The 21336-nt window shown below is 45.7% G+C and overlaps 1 protein-coding gene across 6 annotated transcripts in view; it reads left to right on the top strand.

Annotated features, from left to right (window-relative positions):
* The window catches only part of SH3GL3 (SH3 domain containing GRB2 like 3, endophilin A3), a 106878-nt gene that overhangs the window by 82175 nt on the left and 3367 nt on the right, over positions 1-21336 (top strand). For 3 of the 6 annotated variants that reach the window (XM_018066199.1, XM_018066197.1, XM_018066201.1), the window contains one exon: positions 9450-9500. The exons of 2 other annotated variants lie outside the window; for them this stretch is intronic. In XM_018066199.1, the coding sequence (XP_017921688.1) occupies positions 9450-9500 (51 nt within the window). Of the gene's footprint in view, positions 1-4112; positions 4589-9449; positions 9501-21336 lie in introns of those variants that run through there. One more of the 6 variants, XM_018066200.1, reaches the window with a different exon arrangement.

The following is a 21336-nucleotide window of genomic DNA, read 5'->3' as shown; positions in this document are numbered from 1 at the left end:
CAAAGTGAATCAGCCATACATATACATATATCCCCTCCCTTTTGAACTTTCTTCCTGTTCAGGTCACCACAGTGAATTAGAGTTCCTTTTGCTATACAGTATGTTCTCATTAGTTGTCTATTTTATGCATAGTATCAATAGTGTACATGTATCAATCCCTATCTCCTAATTCTTCTGACCCCACTTCTTCCCCCTTGGAAGACATACCTATGTTATAATCCTTAGTGATTGCTGGGATTCCCTGGTGGCTCAGTGGTAAAGAACCACCTGCCAATGCAGGAGACATGGGTTTGATCCCTGGGTTTGGAAGACCCCCCGGAGAAGGAAATGACAACCCGCTACAGTATTATTGCCTGGAGAATCCCCATGGACTGAAGAGCCTGGAGGGCTACAGTCCATGGGGTCACAAAGCGTGAGACATGACTTAGTGACTGAGCATGCACACACTTGTCCAAAGAAATGATGGATTCTGCGGGACCCCCTATTGAGTCAGTGAAAGAAGATTAGACCCTGGTTCTACTCCGTGGAAGGGGTGAGAAGCCTAGCTCTTGTCCTTTATCCTGCAGGTCCCTAGATTTGTCTTCTCAGACGTCTTTCATAGCTTCCACATCTTCACATCTGAAGTAGCCTTTGGAAAGCCGCTTCCTTGGACAATTGTGCTTACTGCTGCTTAGGTGTCTTGAGGGTTCTTCAAGGTTCAATAGATGCAGGTGTTTTCAGGTTAGAGCAGCACTCCCTTTTCCCAATTCAAGGCCTCCAAAAGTGTAATAGCTTCTGATCTGGGTCTCCCAAGCACTCCCACATGCCAGTAATCACATCAAAGTTTCTTTCTTAGATAGCTCTTAAGACTGCCTTACTTCTTTCCTTTCTTGCCTAACCTTCCCTTTCTTTTTCTAAATATTTCTATATTTGGCTCTCTTGGGTCTTAGCTGTGGCACGTGGAATCTTCTTTGCATCATGCAGGCTCTTCATTGTGGCCCATAGACTCTCTGGTCGAGGTGTGTGGGCTTAGTTGTCCCGCAGCATGTGGGATCTTAGTTCCCTGACCAGGGAGCGAACCTGTGTCCTCTGTGTTGCAAGGCAGATTCTTAACCGCTGGACCACGAGGGAAGTCCCAGCTAACCTTTCTTAACTTATGGAGGCTACCTTGAGGCCATCTGGAATAGCAGATGAGTGGGAAGGCAATACCTTTAGATAAATCTTTGCTGTGGAATGAGGTCCATTCATTCAGTTTACAGAAGTCTCTGAGAATGACCTGGAGCACAACCTGCCCATCGTCCGTTCTTTGGTGGTACAGAAGCTTTTCTAATGCTCCGGGACCCAATCTCTGATTCTTGTCTCTTCCCTTTCTGCTTGCAAACCAGGCAATTCTTCCCTTTCTTACAATAAGTAGCTAGATGTACCAAGGAGCAGTTACCATCCAGTCACATTCTGTTTTCCCCAATTTCTTCCTTTAGGCTCCTGATATGTGGCATGCTTTGAAAGTTATCACAGGCAAAAGTTTTACCAAATATTTGTCCACACCCTAACTAGGATCACCGACTTTCATGCCATTTATATCTGTTTCTTCTTCATTACGGCTTGGCCACTAATTTTAGCTTTTATCATGACAACATCCCACTTCTGGTACCAGTTTTTGCATGAGTTAGGGTAAGAATAGTTACTGTTGTACAGAGACTCAAGAAAGCAATGGTTCAAATGAGATAGAAATTAAGAATGGAAGTCCAGGTCTAGAGGTTTCCTTTTAGGGAAGTAAACCAAAGATGGTTGATGTTACTTCTACTCCCATCCCCCTGGGATGGACCTAGTCACAGGACCACAACTAGCTGCAGAGGCTGGGGGAGTGGGTTTAGCTGGAGAGCCACATCCCACCACTATATCACCGTGAAGAGAGAGAGAGTGTTGGTGGCCAGCTTGCAATTTCTACCACACACATCTATCTACTACACATATGTTGTGGAAGAGCACATCAGACCCTACACAATTCATTTCCATTAGAACGTGGTACCACATGCAGGGTGGTATGGGAACATGCATTAAGGATAACCTAGGAGTTGACAAGCTTTTTTTGTAGAGGGACAGGTCATAAAAGGTTTACGCTTTGTCAGTTATTTGGTCTTGGTTGCAACCTCTCAACTCTGTCCTGATGTGAAAGCAGCCCCAGACCATATGGAAATGGATGAGCATGGCTGTATTCCATTCAAATGTCACTTGGCCCACAGGCCAGAGTTTGCCACCCTGGGGTGACTCATTGGGAAATCAACTCAACAATATCAATCAAAATTAATAAAAATGTTTGCCTACTCTCAGTGGCTTCATTCCTGGAAATGTACCCTAAAGAAATAATTTAACCAAAAGCATATTCCTGTACCTATTACAGCGCTATACAGAGGAGGAACAAGTTATAATTGGGAACAGACTAATGACCAATATTTATTTATATATATTTGTCAACATTAGGATAATGGTTAAGTAGATGACGGTATATCAAGTGGGATATTGTGCAGCTTTTCAAACTCACTGACATGGAAATTATGTCGAAACATTCAAATGTTTGTGGTTTGATATGAAGTTGAAAAGAAAGACATAGAGTTATCAGTGTACTATGATTCAGTTCAGTTCAGTTCAGTCGCTCAGTTGTGTTCAACTCTTTGTGACCCCATGAATCACAGCATACCAGGCCTCCCTGTCCATCACCAACTCCTGGAGTTCACTCAGACTCACGTCCATCGAGTCAGTGATGCCATCCAGCCATCTCATCCTCTGTCGTCCCCTTCTCCTCCTGCCCCCAATCCCTCCCAGCATCAGAGTCTTTTCCAATGAGTCAACTCTTCTCATGAGGTGGCAAAAGTACTGGAGCTTCAGCTTTAGCATCATTCCTTCCAAAGAAATCCCAGGGCTGATCTTCAGAATGGACTGGTTGGATCTCCTTGCAGTCCAGGGGACTCTCAAGAGTCTTCTCCAACACCACAGTTCAAAAGCATCAATTCTTCAGCGCTCAGCCTTCTTCACAGTCCAACTCTCATATCCATACATGACCACAGGAAAAACCAAGCCTTGACTAGATGGACCTTAGTGAGCAAAGTAATGTCTCTGCTTTTGAATATACTATCTAGGTTGGTCATAACTTTTCTTCTAAGGAGTAAGCGTCTTTTAATTTCATGGCTGCAGTCACCATCTGCAGTGATTTTGAAGCCCCCCAAAATAAAGTCTGACACTGTTTCCACTGTTTCCCCATCTATTTCCCATGAAGTGATGGGACCGGATGCCATGATCTTCGTTTTCTGAATGTTGAGCTTTAAGCCAACTTTTTCACTCTCCTCTTTCACTTTCATCAAGAGGCTTTTTAGTTCCTCTTCACTTTCTGCCATAAGGGTGGTGTCATCTGCATATCTGAGGTTATTGATATTTCTCCTGGCAATCTTGATTCCAGCTTGTGCTTCTTCCAGTCCAGCGTTTCTCATGATGTACTCTGCATAGAAGTTAAATAAGCAGGGTGACAATATACAGCCTTGACGTACTCCTTTTCCTATTTGGAACCAGTCTGTTGTTCCATGTCCAGGTCTAACTGTTGCTTCCTGACCTGCATACAGATCCTTGTAAATCAATATGTGCATGTAGGCCAGGCTAAATGGTAGGATTCTGGGCAATATTTTCCTTTTTAAAGATATATTCTTTAAATTGTGTTTCAATAAGCGTATTTGAATAAACAAGCATGTATTTAATAATGGGAAAGTTGATGACTTTTGAAGAATAGGTATACTTCCTTCTTTATAGAAAACTGTGTACCCATTGTATTCCATATTCTCCCCACCCCCAGGAAGCTTAGTGCCAGATGCAAAGTTCAAGCACAGCAATCATTATAAAATGGCCAGAGCTGGTCCATGTGTACCTCCTCCCCTTTAATGAGGGTGACCCTGCATTCCTAGTTTGCTTGGGACAGTCCCAGCATATGTCTGTTGCTGCAGTATAAATTTTGAAAAAATGTCTTTATTTAGTTTTGGCTTCACTGGGTCTTTGTTGCTATTTGCAGGCTTTCTCTAGTTGCAGTCGGGGGGCTACTCTAGCTGTGGTGTGCGGGCTTCTCATTGCGGTGGCTTCTCTTATTGCAGGGCGCAGACTCTGGGCACATGGACTTCAGCAGGTGTGCTGTGCAGGCTTAGTTACCTAGCAGCATGTGAGATCTTCAGGACCAGGGATGGAACCTGTGTCCCCTGCATTGGCAGGTGGATTCTTAACCACTGGACCTACAGGGAAGTCCCTCTCATATCATTTTTAATAGTCCCCTCCCACCTTTACTCACAAGTTCTACTGTTTGTATGAAAATACATTGTTTCCTTACTTTTTATGGCTTTACTTTTCTCTTTCTGTCCTGTGGAACCTCTCTTCTGAATACATATGTTATTGTGAGCCATTTCAAAATTTCTGTTAGGAAGAAGCTGGTTATAAATATAACTAAAAACGTTGAAAGCAAGTCCAACCCCAGCCTGCCTTCCTCCCTGTATTGTATCTGAATGAATTAGAACCAGCAGACCCTAGGACCTCAGAAGGGCTTCCCAGGTGGCTCAGTGGTAGAGAATTCGTCTGTCAATGCAGGAGACACTGGAGATGCAGGTTCGATCCCTGGGTCGGGAAGATCCCCTGGAGAAGGGAATGGCGACCCACTCCAGTATTCTTGGCTGGGAAATCCCATGGACAGAGGCTACAGTCTGTGGGGTCACAAAGAGTTGGACACAACTGAGTATAGTTGTTTTACAATGTTGTGTTAGTTTCTGTTGTACAGCAAAGTGGATCAATCATACATTTACAAATGTTCCCCCCCCTTTTTTTTAGATTTCCTTCCCATTTAGGTCACCACAGAACATTAGGTAGACTTCCCAGTGCCATACAGTATGTTCTCATTAATTATCTATTTTATACATAGTAGTGTGTATATGTGGAGAAGGAAATGGCAACCCACTCCAGTGTTCTTGCCTGGAGAATCCCAGGGACGAGGGAGCCTCAGGGGCTGCCATCTATGGGGTCGCACAGAGTCGGACACGACTGAAGTGACTCAGCAGCAGCAGCAGTGTGTATATGTCAACCCCAATCTCCCAATTCATCCCACTCCTGCCTTCCTCCCTTGGTGTCTGTACATTGTTCTCTATGTGTCTCTATTTCTGCTTTGCAAATAGGTTGATCTCTAACATTTTTCTAAATTCCACATATATGCATTAATATACGATATCTGTTCTTTCTCTTTTTCTGACTTACTTCGCTCTGTATGACATTCTCTGGATCCATCCATGTCTCTGCAAATGGCACAGTTTTGTTCCTTTTTATGGCCAAGTAATATTCCATTGTCTATACATACCCCAGCTTCTTTATCCATTCATCTGTTCATGGACATCCAGGTTGCTTCCGTGTCCTGGCTATTGTAAATAGTGCTTCAGTGAACAATGGGGTGCATGTGTCTTTTGGGATTATGGTTCTTTCTGGGTGTATGCCCGTGAGTGTGGTTGCTGAGTCATATGGTAGTTCTACATCTTACAGATTTTTCATTTTATCTTGTTAAGAAATAATACTGGGGAATGTCAGCAAACGTTCAAGAGCATCAGGAAAGATTTCTTTCCAAGATTCTTGATCGGAGGGAATCGGGCCAGCAAGTGGTTGCAGAGGGAGTCTGTTGTACGCATCTGACTTGGAAGAAGAAAGCAGTGATAGGACAGTCCGTTCCTTGGCTTCCTCATCCAGACTGTGCACGTAGTACTGTGTCCCCTCCTTCTTGGCCAGTAGCTCAGTCCCCAGGCAGATTAAGTTGTTAGCTGGGTGATGGTCAGCCAGAGATCACAGATGTGTAGAAGACGGCTTTCAGGAAGGCTCAGGGTCCACAACTGGAGCCTCCGTTCCAGCACATCGCATGCCGTGCCGCCGCGTACCATCTGCCTCCGCTTTAGTCCCCAACCCCCGCCCTGGGCTCCTCGTTGATTCGTGGGTAGAATTTGCGAGTGTGAAGGGGTCCCGTACTGTTTGTTTCAAAGGCACAGTTTCAAAAGAAAATGGCATTTTATAGCCGGCATTAATGGGAAATTACTTTCCATTAGGATTCTGAATGATTTGCACATAATGTTTATAAAGTGAAGGAAAAATGTCAAGCATTTCACTAACAATTTAAAGCAAAGCTCCTAGGACTCTGCCAGAAATGAATTCCAAGAACATTTTCTTCATCATTTCTTCTTTCTAAAGAAAAAAAAAAAAGAAAAGAGGTGGGGGGAGATGAAAGGACGTGGATCAATTAGGCTGAATCCGTGGTGGGACTGAGATGGAATCTTTGATAATATGGTTTCTACGTACTTAAGAGAATGAATAAAGTGAGCCAAAAAGGGAGAGGGGGGCGGTGGTGGAAATCACATCTTGAAATGATGGATTGCAGACAAAATCCAAGTTTAGGCTCTGGCGAGGAGAAACCACTGCCTGTCCAAGCCCCTGAGTGTGGGGTCATGAGGCTTCATCGGAGTATGCTGCCTCTTTGTCCCCAAAGAGAAAGGGAGGCCAAGAAAAGTCTTCGCGCTAAAATGTGTGCCTGGGTCGTTCCCAGAAAACCCTTGGTTTTCAGGAAAATAGTAAAGGAACTTGTGACCTATGCTTAGGCATCTTCCCTACCTTGGGTAAGTTGTCACTTGCTGAATTCTAAATGTAAAGACTAGAGAACAGAGGCTATTGTACATTTTTTAATCAACTCACTTATTTATGAAGGCCTTCTTTTTTCTAATTTTATTTATGTTTTTATTTTTGGCTGTGCTGGGTCTTCATTGCTGCAAGCGGGCTTTCTTTAGTGGCGGTACGTGGACTTCTCATTGCGATGGCTTCTCTCGTTGCGGAGCATGGGCTCTCGGTGTGCGGGCTTCAGCAGTTGCGGCCCCTGGGCTCTAGAGCACAGGCTCAGTTGTCATGGTGCATGGGCTTAGTTGCCCGGCAGGCATGTGGCGTCTTCCTGGATCAGCGATTGAACCTGTGTCCCCTGCATTGGCAGGTGGGTTCTTATACACTGCGCCACCAGGGAAGTCCCTATGGAGGTTTTCTTTTGCACTGCTGTTCTTAAAGAGGACTCCACTTTGTCTAATCACAACTGAGGGTTAATATGGACCAAACTGAGACTGGCGTTAAGAATGTGGAAGGCAGAGATGAGTGAACAAGTGTTGGTTTCAAACGTGCTCCAGGCATTTCAGAGCGAGGTGAAATAAATCTCTCAAATGATGTATATTAAGACATTCTAACTCCCTTTGGGTATAAAGAGACTTTTTATAAATTCCTTGACACTTCTTAGGGAGCTCGGATGTAATGTCTAGGGCTTAAGTCCTTCCCCTCATTGGAGTAAAATCTCTAGGATTACATTAGAAAATAAACATTTATTCAGAAGTAAAGTGTGAAGTGTGAAACTTAAAGAAGACGAGCACTCTGCAAGTAGAAATGGATGTATTTTTAACCTGAATTTCCAAAGAGGAAATTAAAATTTCACACAGCAGTGACAACAGTGATTGCTCGGTCAGCAGGTCCTTTTTTACTCTTTCTCTCCTGTCCTTCCCGCTCTTTCCTTGGTCTTTTTTTCCCTTGCCATTAGCCTGTCTGCAATCTCCATGTCTGTATATTATCAGTAGTGGTTCAGAGTCAGAGTTATAGACAAAGAGATATAAGCAAAAGGGATATAAGCAAAAAATGTTGGAATTCAGAATTCTGGCACTTATTTGCTGTGTGACTTTGGGAGAGTTTCTTAACATCTCTGGACTGATTTATACTTTTTCCTAAATGAAGTGATTGGACTCAATACATTCCAGGTTTCTTTTCCAGCTCTAAATTCTGTGGCTTAGCATTCTTAAAAATTTACAAAGTGCACAGACAGAACGTTTTTCTATTTTCTGTATTTTAAAAAATACTATAAAAAGTAAAGTGTGAGCTGATTATTATTCTTGATCAATAGGCATTGATGTGAGAAAGGGGGAAGGGTCCTTTTTTAATTCTTTTTGTCTCAAGAAAGCTTCCGAGGGAAAAGTTTTCTTGCTGCAGGGGATGGTTTCCTGTAACTCTGCTAAATAGTCTGTAAAAAGAGTTTTTGAAAAGCCTGTTTGACTTAATTTCCAATTTAGTTGTCAAAATTTTAATACTCCTTGGCTGAAATGGTTCTATCATCTCAGATGCATATTTTAAAATCTCAGCATATATTCTACAATGATATGCTTGGTCTTTAAGCTCAAACTTAAAATAATGTTATCTTAATATTCATGTATGTACTTATGTTTAAAAAAATATAGTCAAGTGAAGTCAGTCTCCAAGGATTACAAACAGGGCGGCCATGCAGCACAGTTCCAGAGGACCTTGTGTTTGAATCCACATGGGTGACACCCCCTCTGGAGTTGAGTGGGTGTGGCCTCGTGCAAATCCTGATGCCGGATTGTGGGAAGGTCTTCCCAGGTGGCTCAGTGGTAAAGGATTTGCCTGCCAATACAGGAGACATGGGTTTGATCCCTGGGTCAGGAAGATCCTCTGGAGAAGGGAATGGCAACCCACTCCAGTATTCTTGCCTGGGAAAAAGAGGAGCCTGGTGGGCTACAGTCCATGGGGTCACAAAGAGTCGGATGCCACTGAGCAACTAAACAACAACAACAATGAGAAAACAGTGAGGCCAGTGATGTCTGACTGCAGACCTCCAACTCAGGAGCACCGCGGCAGAGGAGTCTGTAGCGGATAGAGTACTCACCCTGTCCAAACTGCAGCCGCTTCTTGCCCGAGAATGTGGACCGAGGATAGCCAGCCCTTAGGATTTTTCCAAGAGAAGCCAGAAATCACATATTTATGTGCAATCTCCTGATTTTTAAATACTGGCAACTAATCTACACTGTACAAAGCAAGGAGCTGGCCAAGCAAAACACCGTCTGCAAACTGATCCCCCTGCCAGTGGCCAGGAAGCCACCTCTGATTAAGGCTGCTGTTCATCTTCTCCTTTCCCTTAACTCAGAGTGGCAAAGGCAACCCACACGCCCTGGACCCCGTTGTAGCAGAGGGCTAACCTCCCAGGAAACTTTGCTAAATAATGAGCCACAGCTTCCGAGAAGTCTGTGCGAGTTATCTTGGTACACAAGGGAAAGCTTTGTTAGTGAATGGAGGAGGGCACAAACATCACTAATTAAATCCATCTCCTATAATCTGTGAGTGGTAGAGGATTGGTATTAAGGTAAAAACAAATTAAAGGTGCTTATTTTTATGGATTATAATAATTAAGCTTGAGTTCCACTGACAAGTTATTTTAACAAATCACATCTCCTATGGATAAATACAGAGTTCTTATTTCTAGATTGTTCATAAACCTTTACTAGACAGTACTCACTAGTTTACGACTTAGCTGTCTTAGTTCGAGCTGCTATAACAAATACTAGATCAAGTGGCTTAAAACAACCAACATTTATTTCTCACAGTTTCAGAGTCTGGGAAGTTCAAGATCAAGGTGCCGGCAGACTCGTTGTCGGGTGAGGGACCCCTTCCTGGTTTGCAGATGGCTGTCTTCTCGTCGTCTGTCCCTGGTGGCACTAATGCCATTCATGAGGGCTCTACCCTCATGACCTTGTCATCCCCCATCATCCCCACCTGCTAATACCACCACTTTGGGGATTAGGACTTCAACATCTGAATATTGGGGGCACACAGACATTCTGTCCATGGCGTTAGCCATAGATCTATACGTAAAATTTGCAGGTAAGGAAACCAGGGTCCAGAGGTGACCTCACCCAGAGCTAGAACCCAGGGATCCAAACTGTCTATCTCATAGGGTCTTACCAAATGAACGAAAATCATCCTCTGCAGATGTTGAACAAAAATGAGTTTTGTAGTATTCGTCAGAGTTATATACCAATGCTGTATCTGGATCAGCTCAAACAAAAGTGTTGGCTTCAAAAAAATGTTTGCTACCAGAGCTTAAGATTTTTGATCAAGAAAAAAATGACAACTTTTGAAGGGAGCTTGAACCAGATATGCTGGTTCTAATTCAAGAGAGGTGGTGCCTGGCCCAGGGTACACACTCAGTGTTTGAGTCTGAAGCAGAAATAGACTTGAAAGTTCCAAGACCTTTTTTGGCCCAACCCGTTAAGAGATGAACTCTCTAGTTAGATGGTATGGGTGTGGTGAGTCTCTGGGTGGCTGACCATACTCCTCCTAACTGGCTGCCCATTCCACCTGTTGTCGGGTACCTTCCTCTCTCCCAATGGGAAGCAGAAGTCATGTGCAGACACCCCTGCATTCCAGACTTGAGACCAGGAAGTGAGCAGAACACAGGCTTACCCGGCCAGGACAGGTGTCACCTGCCTTTCAGAGGAAGGCCCAAGTCTTGGCTTTTACTCATCCCTCTCAGTCAGAATTCTGTCATCAAAAAAATAGGAATTCTCACCTTACCTGCAGAGGGTTATTCTGAGGATTATATCAGATCCTGTAAATAAGAGGTACTGGGCATACATGGTACTTGCTACATAGTCTAAGTGCCCAGGACACAGCAGTTGTTAACGTTTCCTAACTGGTTATCTGATTTCCCAGCCTACAGCAGACTGGAAGGAGCAGATTAGAAAGGCCTGGGGGACTGCTCCGGGAAGGCCCACTGTCGGCAGGAAAAAGTGACAGGTCGCAGCCTGATGACAAGGGAGGCAAGAGAAACACGATAAAGAGCAGGAACAAAATCTCTAAAAGGCACAGCAGTTTGGGGCATTTACTAAAAGACAAAGAACCTCCCTCAGGTCAGTAGCTTCTGCAGACTCTGTACCTTGTGCATTGGCAGGCACGCGTGTTGACAGCAGGTGTGTGAATTCTACTTCTCTCTCCATCCCCTTCCCCGCTCACCGCAAGGTAGGAGAGGGGGTTGTCGCTTGCCTTTCGATTGTGATGCTCTGACCAGATGCTTCCAGGTAATGAAATCCCCAAAGTCAGGGCCACCAGAGGAGACAAGAGTGCAGTGGGTTCCTTGGGTGATCTGAAAATATGGCAAGTTCAAGGACAACGAAAGAGCTGTGACTTTTAGTGTCATGGAGAGAAGGATGTCCCTGCCCCTCTTACCATTTCTGCTTCCTCCATGATCTCCTTCAAAGTCAGGGCAGGAAATATATTTTCGACAACAGGCCCCCAGGTCCTGGCTGGTGGCAGAGAGAGAGGGAGGGAGCACATGAGGTGGCCGGGCTGCAGAAACGCCAGCACACCAGCTCTACCCTGTGGTCTAATCCACCACCCGGAATAGACGCCCATTTTTATTTGCTTGTTACACTAAGTCTGATACAAATGAACCTTCAAGTTGGGAACTTTCCAAGATGTGAATGTTCGCATTTCCAATCAAAGCTATTGCAAGTGACTTCTCATGTCTGGCATATATTGTCACGTGCATGCATCCTCCACAAGTGGGTGTGCTTGTGTGCACTTTACCGTACAGTCCTGTGTAGAGGACAGTAGAGCGGTGTCTTTATTTCAAGCCCAGAATGTCCAGAAGCAAGCGTGAAAGCAGCAGTATATAGCCGATTAGTTAGTTGGTTAGCTAGGCTAACTTTGTTGGACTTACGAACAGACTGGACTTACAAATGCACTCTCGGAATGGAACTCGTTCGTATGTATGGGGACTTAATGGTATTTTTGACTGAAGCCTGACCTGCTCACTTTGAAGCTGCACAGAGAGTAAGGCCCTGAAGGGCATCCCTCCAGTGACTGACAGGGTGGGGTGAGATGTGGGCAGACCTTCTAGGATCAGAGAAGGATTAAGGTGGAGAGCACTCTTAAAGAGCATCCCAGGCCTGGGAGCTCCAGGAGCCTGCCCTGCTGAGGACCCATGGCTCTTTCCAACCCAGCTGATGGGCCACCCTGTTGACTGCAGTTGGCTCGGAAACCTCGTGGGCATAAACTCACCATCCAACGATATTCAGACTGGGTGCATGCCATGGTGATCAAGAGCTCAGAATCTGGACCTAGATGGAGGTCAGATCTCAGCACTGCTGCTTAAATGCTTGGAACCCCAATTTCTCTCTCTATCACGTCGGGGGGAATACCTCAGGCTTCCCAGGTGACTCAGCAGTAAAGAATTCGCCTGCCAGTGTGGGAGATGCAGGTTCGACTCCTGGGATGCGAAGATCCTCTGGAGGAGGAGATGGCAACCCACTCCAGTATTCTTGCCTGGGAAATCCATAGAGGAACCTGGTGGGCTACAGTCCACGGGGTCACAAAGAGTCAGACATGACTGAGCTACTGAACAACAATGACAAATGGTACCTCATCAAAGGGTTCCTCTGAGAATTAAGTCTGCTTGTAGGCATTTAGAATGTTTTCTTGGCACATGGTAAATATTGAAAACTGAGGGTTAGTCTTCTATCCCTCTAGCTGACCAGGACTGTGGTATTCATTGTGGGACTGTGGCTACCAGAGTAAAATGTGCCTGGCAGTTCTGTTCACGTGAGTAGCTTTTTGCAGCAGGGACTTGGGGAGATAAAAGCTGGAGTCAGAGAAGAGCCTCCAGAGAATCTTCCTTCTGTTAAAACAAGAGGGGACCAAATATTGTCAGAAGCCGGTCCACATTATTGCCCAGAAGGGAGTGAAATTTCTTTTAGAGAGAACACGATTTCCTGACCTGTTGCATGTTGCCGATGCAGTACTGACTGACCGACCACCTTCCTTAAAATTCTTGTGGTTGGGTCTCTTTTTTAACTCCCTAATGGTGTGGAACAGAGCTTGAATAATAAATATTCAATAGGGACACACCCTTCTCTCTGTTAAAATAATCTTTGTTTCAGTGCCTTAACAAGGAAGAGACTGTGTTTTCCCCACCTCTGCTCTCACATTACGTGAAGCCAGGCCTCAGGAGTGAGAGAAAATAAACACAGGCTCCCTGGCCAGGGCGGGAGAGGCAGCCTCCTCACTGGATGGCCCGGGGCTGGGGCTTCGGCTGCCAGGAGCTCACGTGCACAGATTCTCAGCGGGTTCAGGTGCCAAGTACCATGCACGAGACAGCTTGCATATGGAGGTGGTGGTGGAAGGTCCAGGGGAAAGGGAAGTGGGTGTTCAGGAAAGATGCAGCCGCTGGGTGGGACCCCTCCTTTCTTTGGGGAAGATCTGGGTAAAGGTGCAGCTTATCCTCGAGCACTGAGCACTCAGGCTCCTTGCACACATCTGCACCAAGCACGGCCAGTTTGAAAAGATCCCACTGAGCACGTGTCACCTCCTCTGCCTTCACTTCTAGCGTCCTATCTGTGGTGTCCTGCCCTGTCTTTTGTGCAGAGGGAAAGTTCACACACTGTCACGGATTGAGCACAAACTCGATTCCTCTTTAACCAAACTTGCTCGTGAGCCTCCCTTCAGACCGATGGCGGAAACAACTTAATCTTTTTTCCATTTCTACTGTTGGCCAAAAGAAAAAAAAAAATTAATCTTTTTTCCATTTCTTCTAATGGTGGAAAAAAACGTAATCTGGCCATTTCAAGGTAACTCGGTCTCTTCCAATAGAAAGCGCAGACTGTCCATTTATTGCTTGCTCGATTCAAGACTTAAACCTGGTCAGTTCAGCTAAAATTTCCTGCCAGAGCTATTGGTTTTTCCTCCAAGGCTGTCTCTTACCTCCTTCTGTACTCTCAAGATGTTGCCTGGGTACAGGAGGTGTTTAGGGAACATCACGGTGATGGGTGGGGAAGCTTGTCAGGGTCTTAACTGTTTCCACAGAGGAGATTTATCGCACCAGGTCTGGGCCCGGGTCAGGGGACCAAGGCTTTGCCCTTGGGTTACTGGACCTCTGCACTGGGAGCCTGTGCACCCACCCCCAGGCCATCTCTGGTCCAGATCCCCCCTCAGCACTTCTCACTTCCTGCCTGACCTTGAGGAGATGTGTTCACAGTGCATGGGGAGCCCAGGTGACCCCCTCAGGCACCCTCTCTGTTTAACTACATGTGAGGGTGCTCAGTGGCTTCACTTGTGCCCGACTCTTTGCAACCCTATTGACTGTATCCTTCCAGGCTCCTCTGTCCATGGGGATTCTCCAGGCAAGAATATTGGAGTGGTTTGCCATTTCCTCCTCTAGGGGATCTTCTGGACTCAGGGATTGAACCCACGTCTCCTGCATTGCAGGCAGATTCTTTACCACTGAGTCACAGGGGAAGCCCCTGTTCAATTACCCAACCCACCATTTCCACTGTGCTCAGCACCCCCAAGTCTAGAGCTCTTTGAAGCCTACCTTCTCCTACAGTTCCAGTGGGAAGTGGGGCCAAGACCCCCACCCCAGGGTGGGATCAGGAAGCATCTCAGCCTTTCCAAACTGCCCTCTTCTTCCACCTCTTCCCTGACTCCAGGAAGTGCTCTTGTCTCTTCTCTGGTGGCAAGAAACAGTCCCTCCCTCCCCACGCTTGTAAGACAAATCTCTGTGCTCCGAGTTCTTCAGCCTCTGGTTCCTTGGAACCCAGAAGTCTCGCTCCACCTCAGCTTCAAATCTCATAAAAGCCTGTCTGGCTCAGGCATGAAAGCCCGAAAGCCTCAGCGTCCACACCATATCGCAACTGAAATGGCATCATTTTGGAACTTACCAGTTAAACATCACTCCCTCGTGTGGGTTCCACCCTCTCCCTAAAGTACAGAAGACCATGGCTCTCTGGATTGGGGTCCCCAGATGGCCAAGATGACCCAGCATGATGAAGGCATCAGATGATTCTTCCCAATATCATCTTGCTGCATGTACAGTTCAGATCAGTGGGCCAAGCTCTGCTGGGGGTGGACCTACCTGGTGCCTGCACTGTTGTTGAGAACTGTGTTCGGTGGGTGGATGTTGGGGGTGGGGGGACAGTGCAGAGACTGGGGAGAACCCAGCACTCACGCCTCACTGGAGTTGGGGAACTCTCGCCCAGGGGCTCTCCACTCCCGGGTCTTGGGAGAGACGCCACGTTTGGGGTTGATTTGCTGATGGAGTGTGATGTGAGTGCTGGTTGAGTTCCAGCTCTTAGGAGGCAGAAGTGGGAAGTATGGCAGTGGTCCCTCACCTGGGGTAAATGAAGTGAGACGGGAGGGACGTGTCTCTCCCCCGATTGGTTCAGAGCATGTGTGCAGCGAGGGCACACGTATGCATGCATAGGCAGGGGCTGGGATTAATGCATGTCTGCCATTTAGTATTTATTTCAGTCATCACAGTTGGCTTACAAAGTGAATGGGAGGAAAAACAGATTGGCCAAAAAGTTCATTCGGGCCTTCCCATGCGATGTTATGGAAAAACCAGAACTAACTTTTCGGCCAACCCAACATACACACATACACACATACACACAGAGCCCTGTAATCAGTGTGATAGCCTATGAAGTTTCTTGGCAAGACTTAGCAGCGGCGTAGAGCATGTAGGAGGTGACATCAGGAGAGGCGGTCACGGGCGGAGCCCTGGTGTCTTTCTGACTTTGCCATTAGCTCTGGGGCCAGGCTGTTGTGACCTCTCAGGGGCACGTACTGCCTCTTCTTCAAGAAGAAAGCTTGTGGAAGACCACTAAAGACCCTTCTAGCACGGACGTTTTGTGTTCCAGGAAATGCCTCTCCAAACCATCATGGGGCTTGGCAGTTGACTCCCTCTGTGTCAAAAACTGGTCGTGGGAGAAATGACAGAAGAATATTGATCGTTTTAATAGACCACTCTGGAACAGTTATTCACTAGTAAAATTGACTTTGACTCAGCAGCTTGACTTGCTGCAGGGTTTCAGTGACCAGCTCCCACAGCCCCCCAGCCCACCTAGATCCGAGCTGTATTTCCAAAGGAAAATGGAAAGTCTGGCCTGGAAACACACAATTCCCTAATGCTTTGAAATCAGTGAAGGTTATTCTGTTCACATTCAAGATCATGAACTGGGCCCCCTATTTAAATTTTCCTGCTTCCTGGTGGCTTGGTGGTAAAGAATTCACTTGCCAATGCAAGAGAGACAGGATTGATCCCTGGTCCAGGGAGATCCCTTAGAGAAGGAAATGGCAACTTGCTCCAGTATTCTTGCTTCGGAAATCCTATAGACAGGAACCTGGCGGGCTACAGTTCATGGGGTTGCCAGGAGTCCGACATTACTGAGCGACTAAACAATCCCCAATTCCCGTCATTACAACAAACTTGGGGTGGGACAGTGTTCTGTCATGGAAGGAGCCATCTACATGCTGGAAGCATCAGGAAGATTCTAGAAATAATGAGGCAGGGAGCCCAGATTTTAAAATGCTGACCTACCTGGAAGTCACACCTGGGAAGTAGCTTCCCACCTGAAGTGGAAGAACAGCCTCCCCTCCCCCACCATCACTCCCCCCGCCCTTTCCCCACTAGCTCCCAGACACTCCCAGCCTCTTGTCAAAGGACTTGGAGTGAAAGAGGACCATGGGGCTGGTGGTTCACAACCTCTCTTGGAAATTGGAAACACCTGAGAAATTTTTTAAACTCCAGTGTCTGGGTCCCATTGCCAGAGCTTCTGATTTAGTTGTTCTGGGGTCAGTCCAGGTAGGGGGTGTTTATCATGCCTCCAGATTGAGAACCACTGCAGCAGGAAGGCAAGAGGGGACCATCTCAGTCCAACTGGGGAACTTCACTGACAGACACTCCCTAAGCGAGGTGCCGGGGTGGGGCTTGGCTCTCACTCCCATGTGGGGTGGAAGGTTAGCAGTGGGCGTGCTACTGAGGGATTGCTTCCCTGGTGGCTCAGATGCTAAAGCATCTGCCTGCAATGCAGGAGACCTGGGTTGGGAAGATCCCCTGGAGAAGGAAATGGCAACCCACTCCAGTACTCTTGCCTGGAAGATCCCGTGGATAGTGGAGACTGGTAGGCTGCAGTCCATGGGGTAGCATTCCAAAGAATAGCAAGAAGAGATAAGAAAGCCTTCTTCAATGATCAATGCAAAGAAATAGAGGAAAACAACAGAATGGGAAAGACTAGAGATCTCTTCAAGAAAATTAGAGATACAAAGGGAACATTTCATGCAAAGATGGGCTCGATAAAGGAGAGAAATGGTATGGACCTAACAGAAGCAGAAGATATTAAGAAGTGGTGGCAAGAATACACAGAAGAACTGTACAAAAAAGATCTTCATGACCCGGATAATCACGATTGTGTGATCACTCACCTAGAGCCAGACATCCTGGAATGTGAAGTCAAGTGGGCCTTAGAAAGCATCACTACAAACAAAGCTAGTGGAAGTGATGGAATTCCAGATGAGCTATTTCAAATCTTGAAAGATGATGCTGTGAAAGTGCTGCACTCAATATGCCAGCAAATTTGGAAAACTCGGCAGTGGCCATAGGACTGGAAAACGTCAGTTTTCATTCCAATCCCAAAGAAAGGCAATGCCAAAGAATGCTCGAACTACCACACAATTGCAGTCATCTCACACGTTAGTAAAGAAATGCTCAAAATTCTCCAAGCCAGGCTTCAGTAATACATGAACTGTGAACTCCCTGATGTTCAAGCTGGTTTTAGAAAAGGCAGAAGAACCAGAGATCAAATTGCCAATATCCGCTGGTTCATCGAAAAAGCAAGAGAGTTCCAGAAAAACATCTATTTCTGCTTTATTGACTATGCCAAAGCCTTTGACTGTGTGGATCACAATAAACTGTGGAAAATTCTGGAAGAGATGGGAATACCAGACCACCTGACCTGCCTCTTGAGAAATCTGTATGCAGGTCAGGAAGCAACAGTTAGAACTGGACATGGAACAACAGACTGGTTCCAAATAGGAAAAGGAGTTTGTCAAGGCTGTATATTGTCACCCTGCTTATTTAACTTCTATGCAGAGTACATCATGAGAAACGCTGGGCTGGAAGAAGCACAAGCTGGCATCAAGATTGCCAGGAGAAATATCAATAACCTCAGATATGCAGATGACACCACCCTTATGGCAGAAAGTGAAGAAGAACTAAAAAGCCTCTTGATGAAAGTGAAAGAGGAGAGTGAAAAAGTTGGCTTAAAGCTCAACATTTAGAAAAAGAAGATCATGTCATCTGGTCCCATCACTTCATGGGGAAATAGATGGGGAAACAGTGGAAACAGTGTCAGACTTTATTTTGGGGGGCTCCAAAATCACTGCAGATGGTGATTGCAGCCATGAAATTAAAAGACGCTTACTCCTTGGAAGGAAAGTTATGACCAACCTGGATAGCATATTGAAAAGCAGAGACATTACTTTGCCAACAAAGGTCCATCTAGTCAAGGCTATGGTTTTTCCAGTAGTCATGTATGGATGTGAGAGTTGGACTGTGAAGAAAGCTGAGCACCGAAGAATTGATGGTTTTGAACTGTGGTGTTGGAGAAGACTCTTGAGAGTCCCTTGGACTGCAAGGAGATCCAACCAATCCATTCTAAAGGAAATCAGTCCTGGGTGTTCTTTGGAAGGAATGATGCTAAAGCTGAAACTCCAGCACTTTGGCCACCTCATGCGAAGAGTTGACTTACTGGAAAAGACTCTGATGCTGAGAGGGATTGTGGGCAGGAGGAAAAGGGGATGACAGAGGATGAGATGGCTGGATGGCATCGCAGACTCGATGGACGTGGGTCTGGGTGAACTCCAGGAGTTGGTGATGGACAGGGAGGTCTGGCGTGCTGCGATTCATGGGGTCGCATAGTCGGACACGACTCAGTGACTGAACTGAACTGATACTGAGGGTGGCACTGAGGGAGGCCCTCCCCCAGAGAACAGGTGCTGCTTGCTGAATTTTTGACCAGCCCCAAATTTATCTTCTCTCTTTACTTGGCTGGAAAAGACTTGTTGAGAAAGGAACACAGTCTCTAGCAGAACTTGTTTCAAGTCTTACTTAAAGTCTGGATGGGGAGAGAACTAAGAATGTTTCATAATAATAGAAAGAGGAAATTAAAATGGAAAATGCAGGATGGCAGAGGAACTCTTGTTTCAGAGCAGACTCTAGAGCACAGGCTCACTGGTTGTGGCGCACGGGTTTAGTTGCTCTGCTATGTGTGAGATTGTCTGGGACGAGGGATTCAATCCATGTCCCCGGCATTGGCAGGTGGATTCTTAACCACTGCAGGGTGAAGTAGCACATGCTGATGTTGAAGCTGTAGCAAGTGATGTAGAAGCTGCAGCAAGTTATCAGGAAGATCTAGCGAAGAGAATTCATGAAGGTGGCTACACTAAAGAAGAGATCTGCAGTGTAAATGAAACAGCTTTCTATTGGAAGAAGGTGCCATCTAGGTCTTTGATAACTAGAGAAGAAAAATCAGTGCCTGTCTTCAAAGTTTTAAAGGACAGGGTATCTCTCTTGTTAGGGGCTGTTGCAGCAGGTGACTTTAAGTAGAAGCCAATGCTTATTTACCATTCTGAAGATCTTAAGGCATTTAAGAATTATGCTAAATCTACGCTGCCTGTGTGGGGCTTCCCTGGTGCCTCAGTGGTAAAGAATCTGCCTGCAAATGCAGGAGACACGGGTTTGATCCCTGGGTCAGAAAGATCCCCTGGAGAAGGAAATGGGGACCCACTCCAGTGTTCTTGCCTGGAGAATCCCACCGACAGAGGAGCCTGGTGGGCTGCAGTCCATGGAGTTGCAAAGAGTCAGTCATGACTGAGCAACTGAACAACATAGCTACCACATATAGTGATCCATCTAATGAATCTGGGCAAAGTAAATGGAAAACTTTCTGGAAGGGATTCTGCTTGCCATTAAGAATGTTTGTGATTCATGGGGCGAGGTCAAAATATCAGCATTATCAGAAGTGGCTTTCATTCCCCATGCATGACTCTGTGGGGTTCAAGACTCCAGTGGGAGAAATAACTGCAGATGTAGTGGAAGGAGCAAGAGAATGAGTAGAATTCAAAGTGGAGCCTGCAGATGTGACTCAACTGCTGCAGCCTCATGACGAAACTTGAGCAGACGGGGAGCTGCTTCTGATAAATGAGCAAAGAAAGAGGTTTCTTGAGATGGAATCTACTGATGACGCTGTGAAGACTGTTGAAATGACAACAAAGGATTTACAGTATTACATAAACCTAGTTGATAAAGCAACAGCAGGGTTTGAGAGGACTGACTCTAATTTTGAGAAAAGTTCTACTGTGGGTAAAATGCTATCCAACAGCATTGCCTGCTACAGAGAAATTGTTTGTGAAAGGAAGAGTTGATCCATGAGGCAGACTTCACTGTTGTCTTATTTTAAGAAGTTGCTGCACACTGTTTATAATAGCCAGGACATGGAAACAACCTAGATGTCCATCAGCAGATGAATGGATAAGAAAGCTGTGGTACATATACACAATGGAGTATTACTCAGCCGTTAAAAAGAATTCATTTGAATCAGTTCTGATGAGATGGATGAAACTGGAGCCGATTATACAGAGTGAAGTAAGCCAGAAAGAAAAATACCAATACAGTATACTAACACATATATATGGAATTTAGAAAGATGGCAATGACGACCCTGTATGCAAGACAGGAAAAAAGACACAGCTGTGTATAATGGACTTTGGACTCAGAGGGAGAGGGAGAGGGTGGGATGATTTGGGAGAATGGCATTCTAACATGTATACTATCATGTAAGAATTGAATCGCCAGTCTATGTCTGACGCAGGATACAGCATGCTTGGGGCTGGTGCATGGGGATGACCCACAGAGATGTTATGGGGAGGGGGGTGGGAGGGGGGTTCATGTTTGGGAACACATGTAAGAATTAAAGATTTTAAAATTAAAAAAATAAAAAACTAAAAAAAAAAAAAAGAAGTTGCTGTAGCCACCCAGACTTTGGCAACCCAGCCTTTGGTGGTTGTGTGGCTGCGGCAACTGGCTGATAAGTCAGCAGCCATCAACACCAAGGCAAGACTCTCTGCCAGCAGAAATGATTGACTTGTTGAAGGCTCAAATGATGGTTAGCATTTTTCAGCAATAAAGTATTTTAAAATTAAGGTGTATACATTGTATTTTAGACACAATGCTATTTACAGGATGGTGTAAACAGCTTTTATATGCATTGGGAAACCAAAAAATGTGTGACTTGCTTTATTGAGATGTTTGCTTTATTGCAGTGGTTTGGAACCAAACCTGCAATATCTCCAAGGAAATCCTGTAGAAGAGTAATAGAGAGGAACTTGCTCTACCAATTGCTTTTAATTTTTGTTGTTCTGTAGTTGCTAAGTCACATCAGACTCTTTGTAATCCCATGGTCTGTAGCATACCAGGCTCCCCTGTCCTACACTATCTCCCGGAGTTTGCTCAAATTTATGTCCAGTGAGTCAGTGATGCTATCTAACCACCTCATCTTCTGCTGCCCCTTCTTTTGCCTTCAGTCTTTCCCAGCATCAGGGTCTTTTCCAGTGAGTTGGATCTTTGTATCAGGTGGCCAAAGTGTTGGAGATTCAGCTTTA

The sequence above is a fragment of the Capra hircus genome, chromosome 21, assembly GCF_001704415.2.
Source record: "Capra hircus breed San Clemente chromosome 21, ASM170441v1, whole genome shotgun sequence".
NCBI classification, from domain to species: domain Eukaryota; kingdom Metazoa; phylum Chordata; class Mammalia; order Artiodactyla; family Bovidae; genus Capra; species Capra hircus.
The sequence above is the reverse complement of the archived record's forward strand: the minus strand, read 5'-3'. Positions and strand labels throughout refer to the sequence as shown.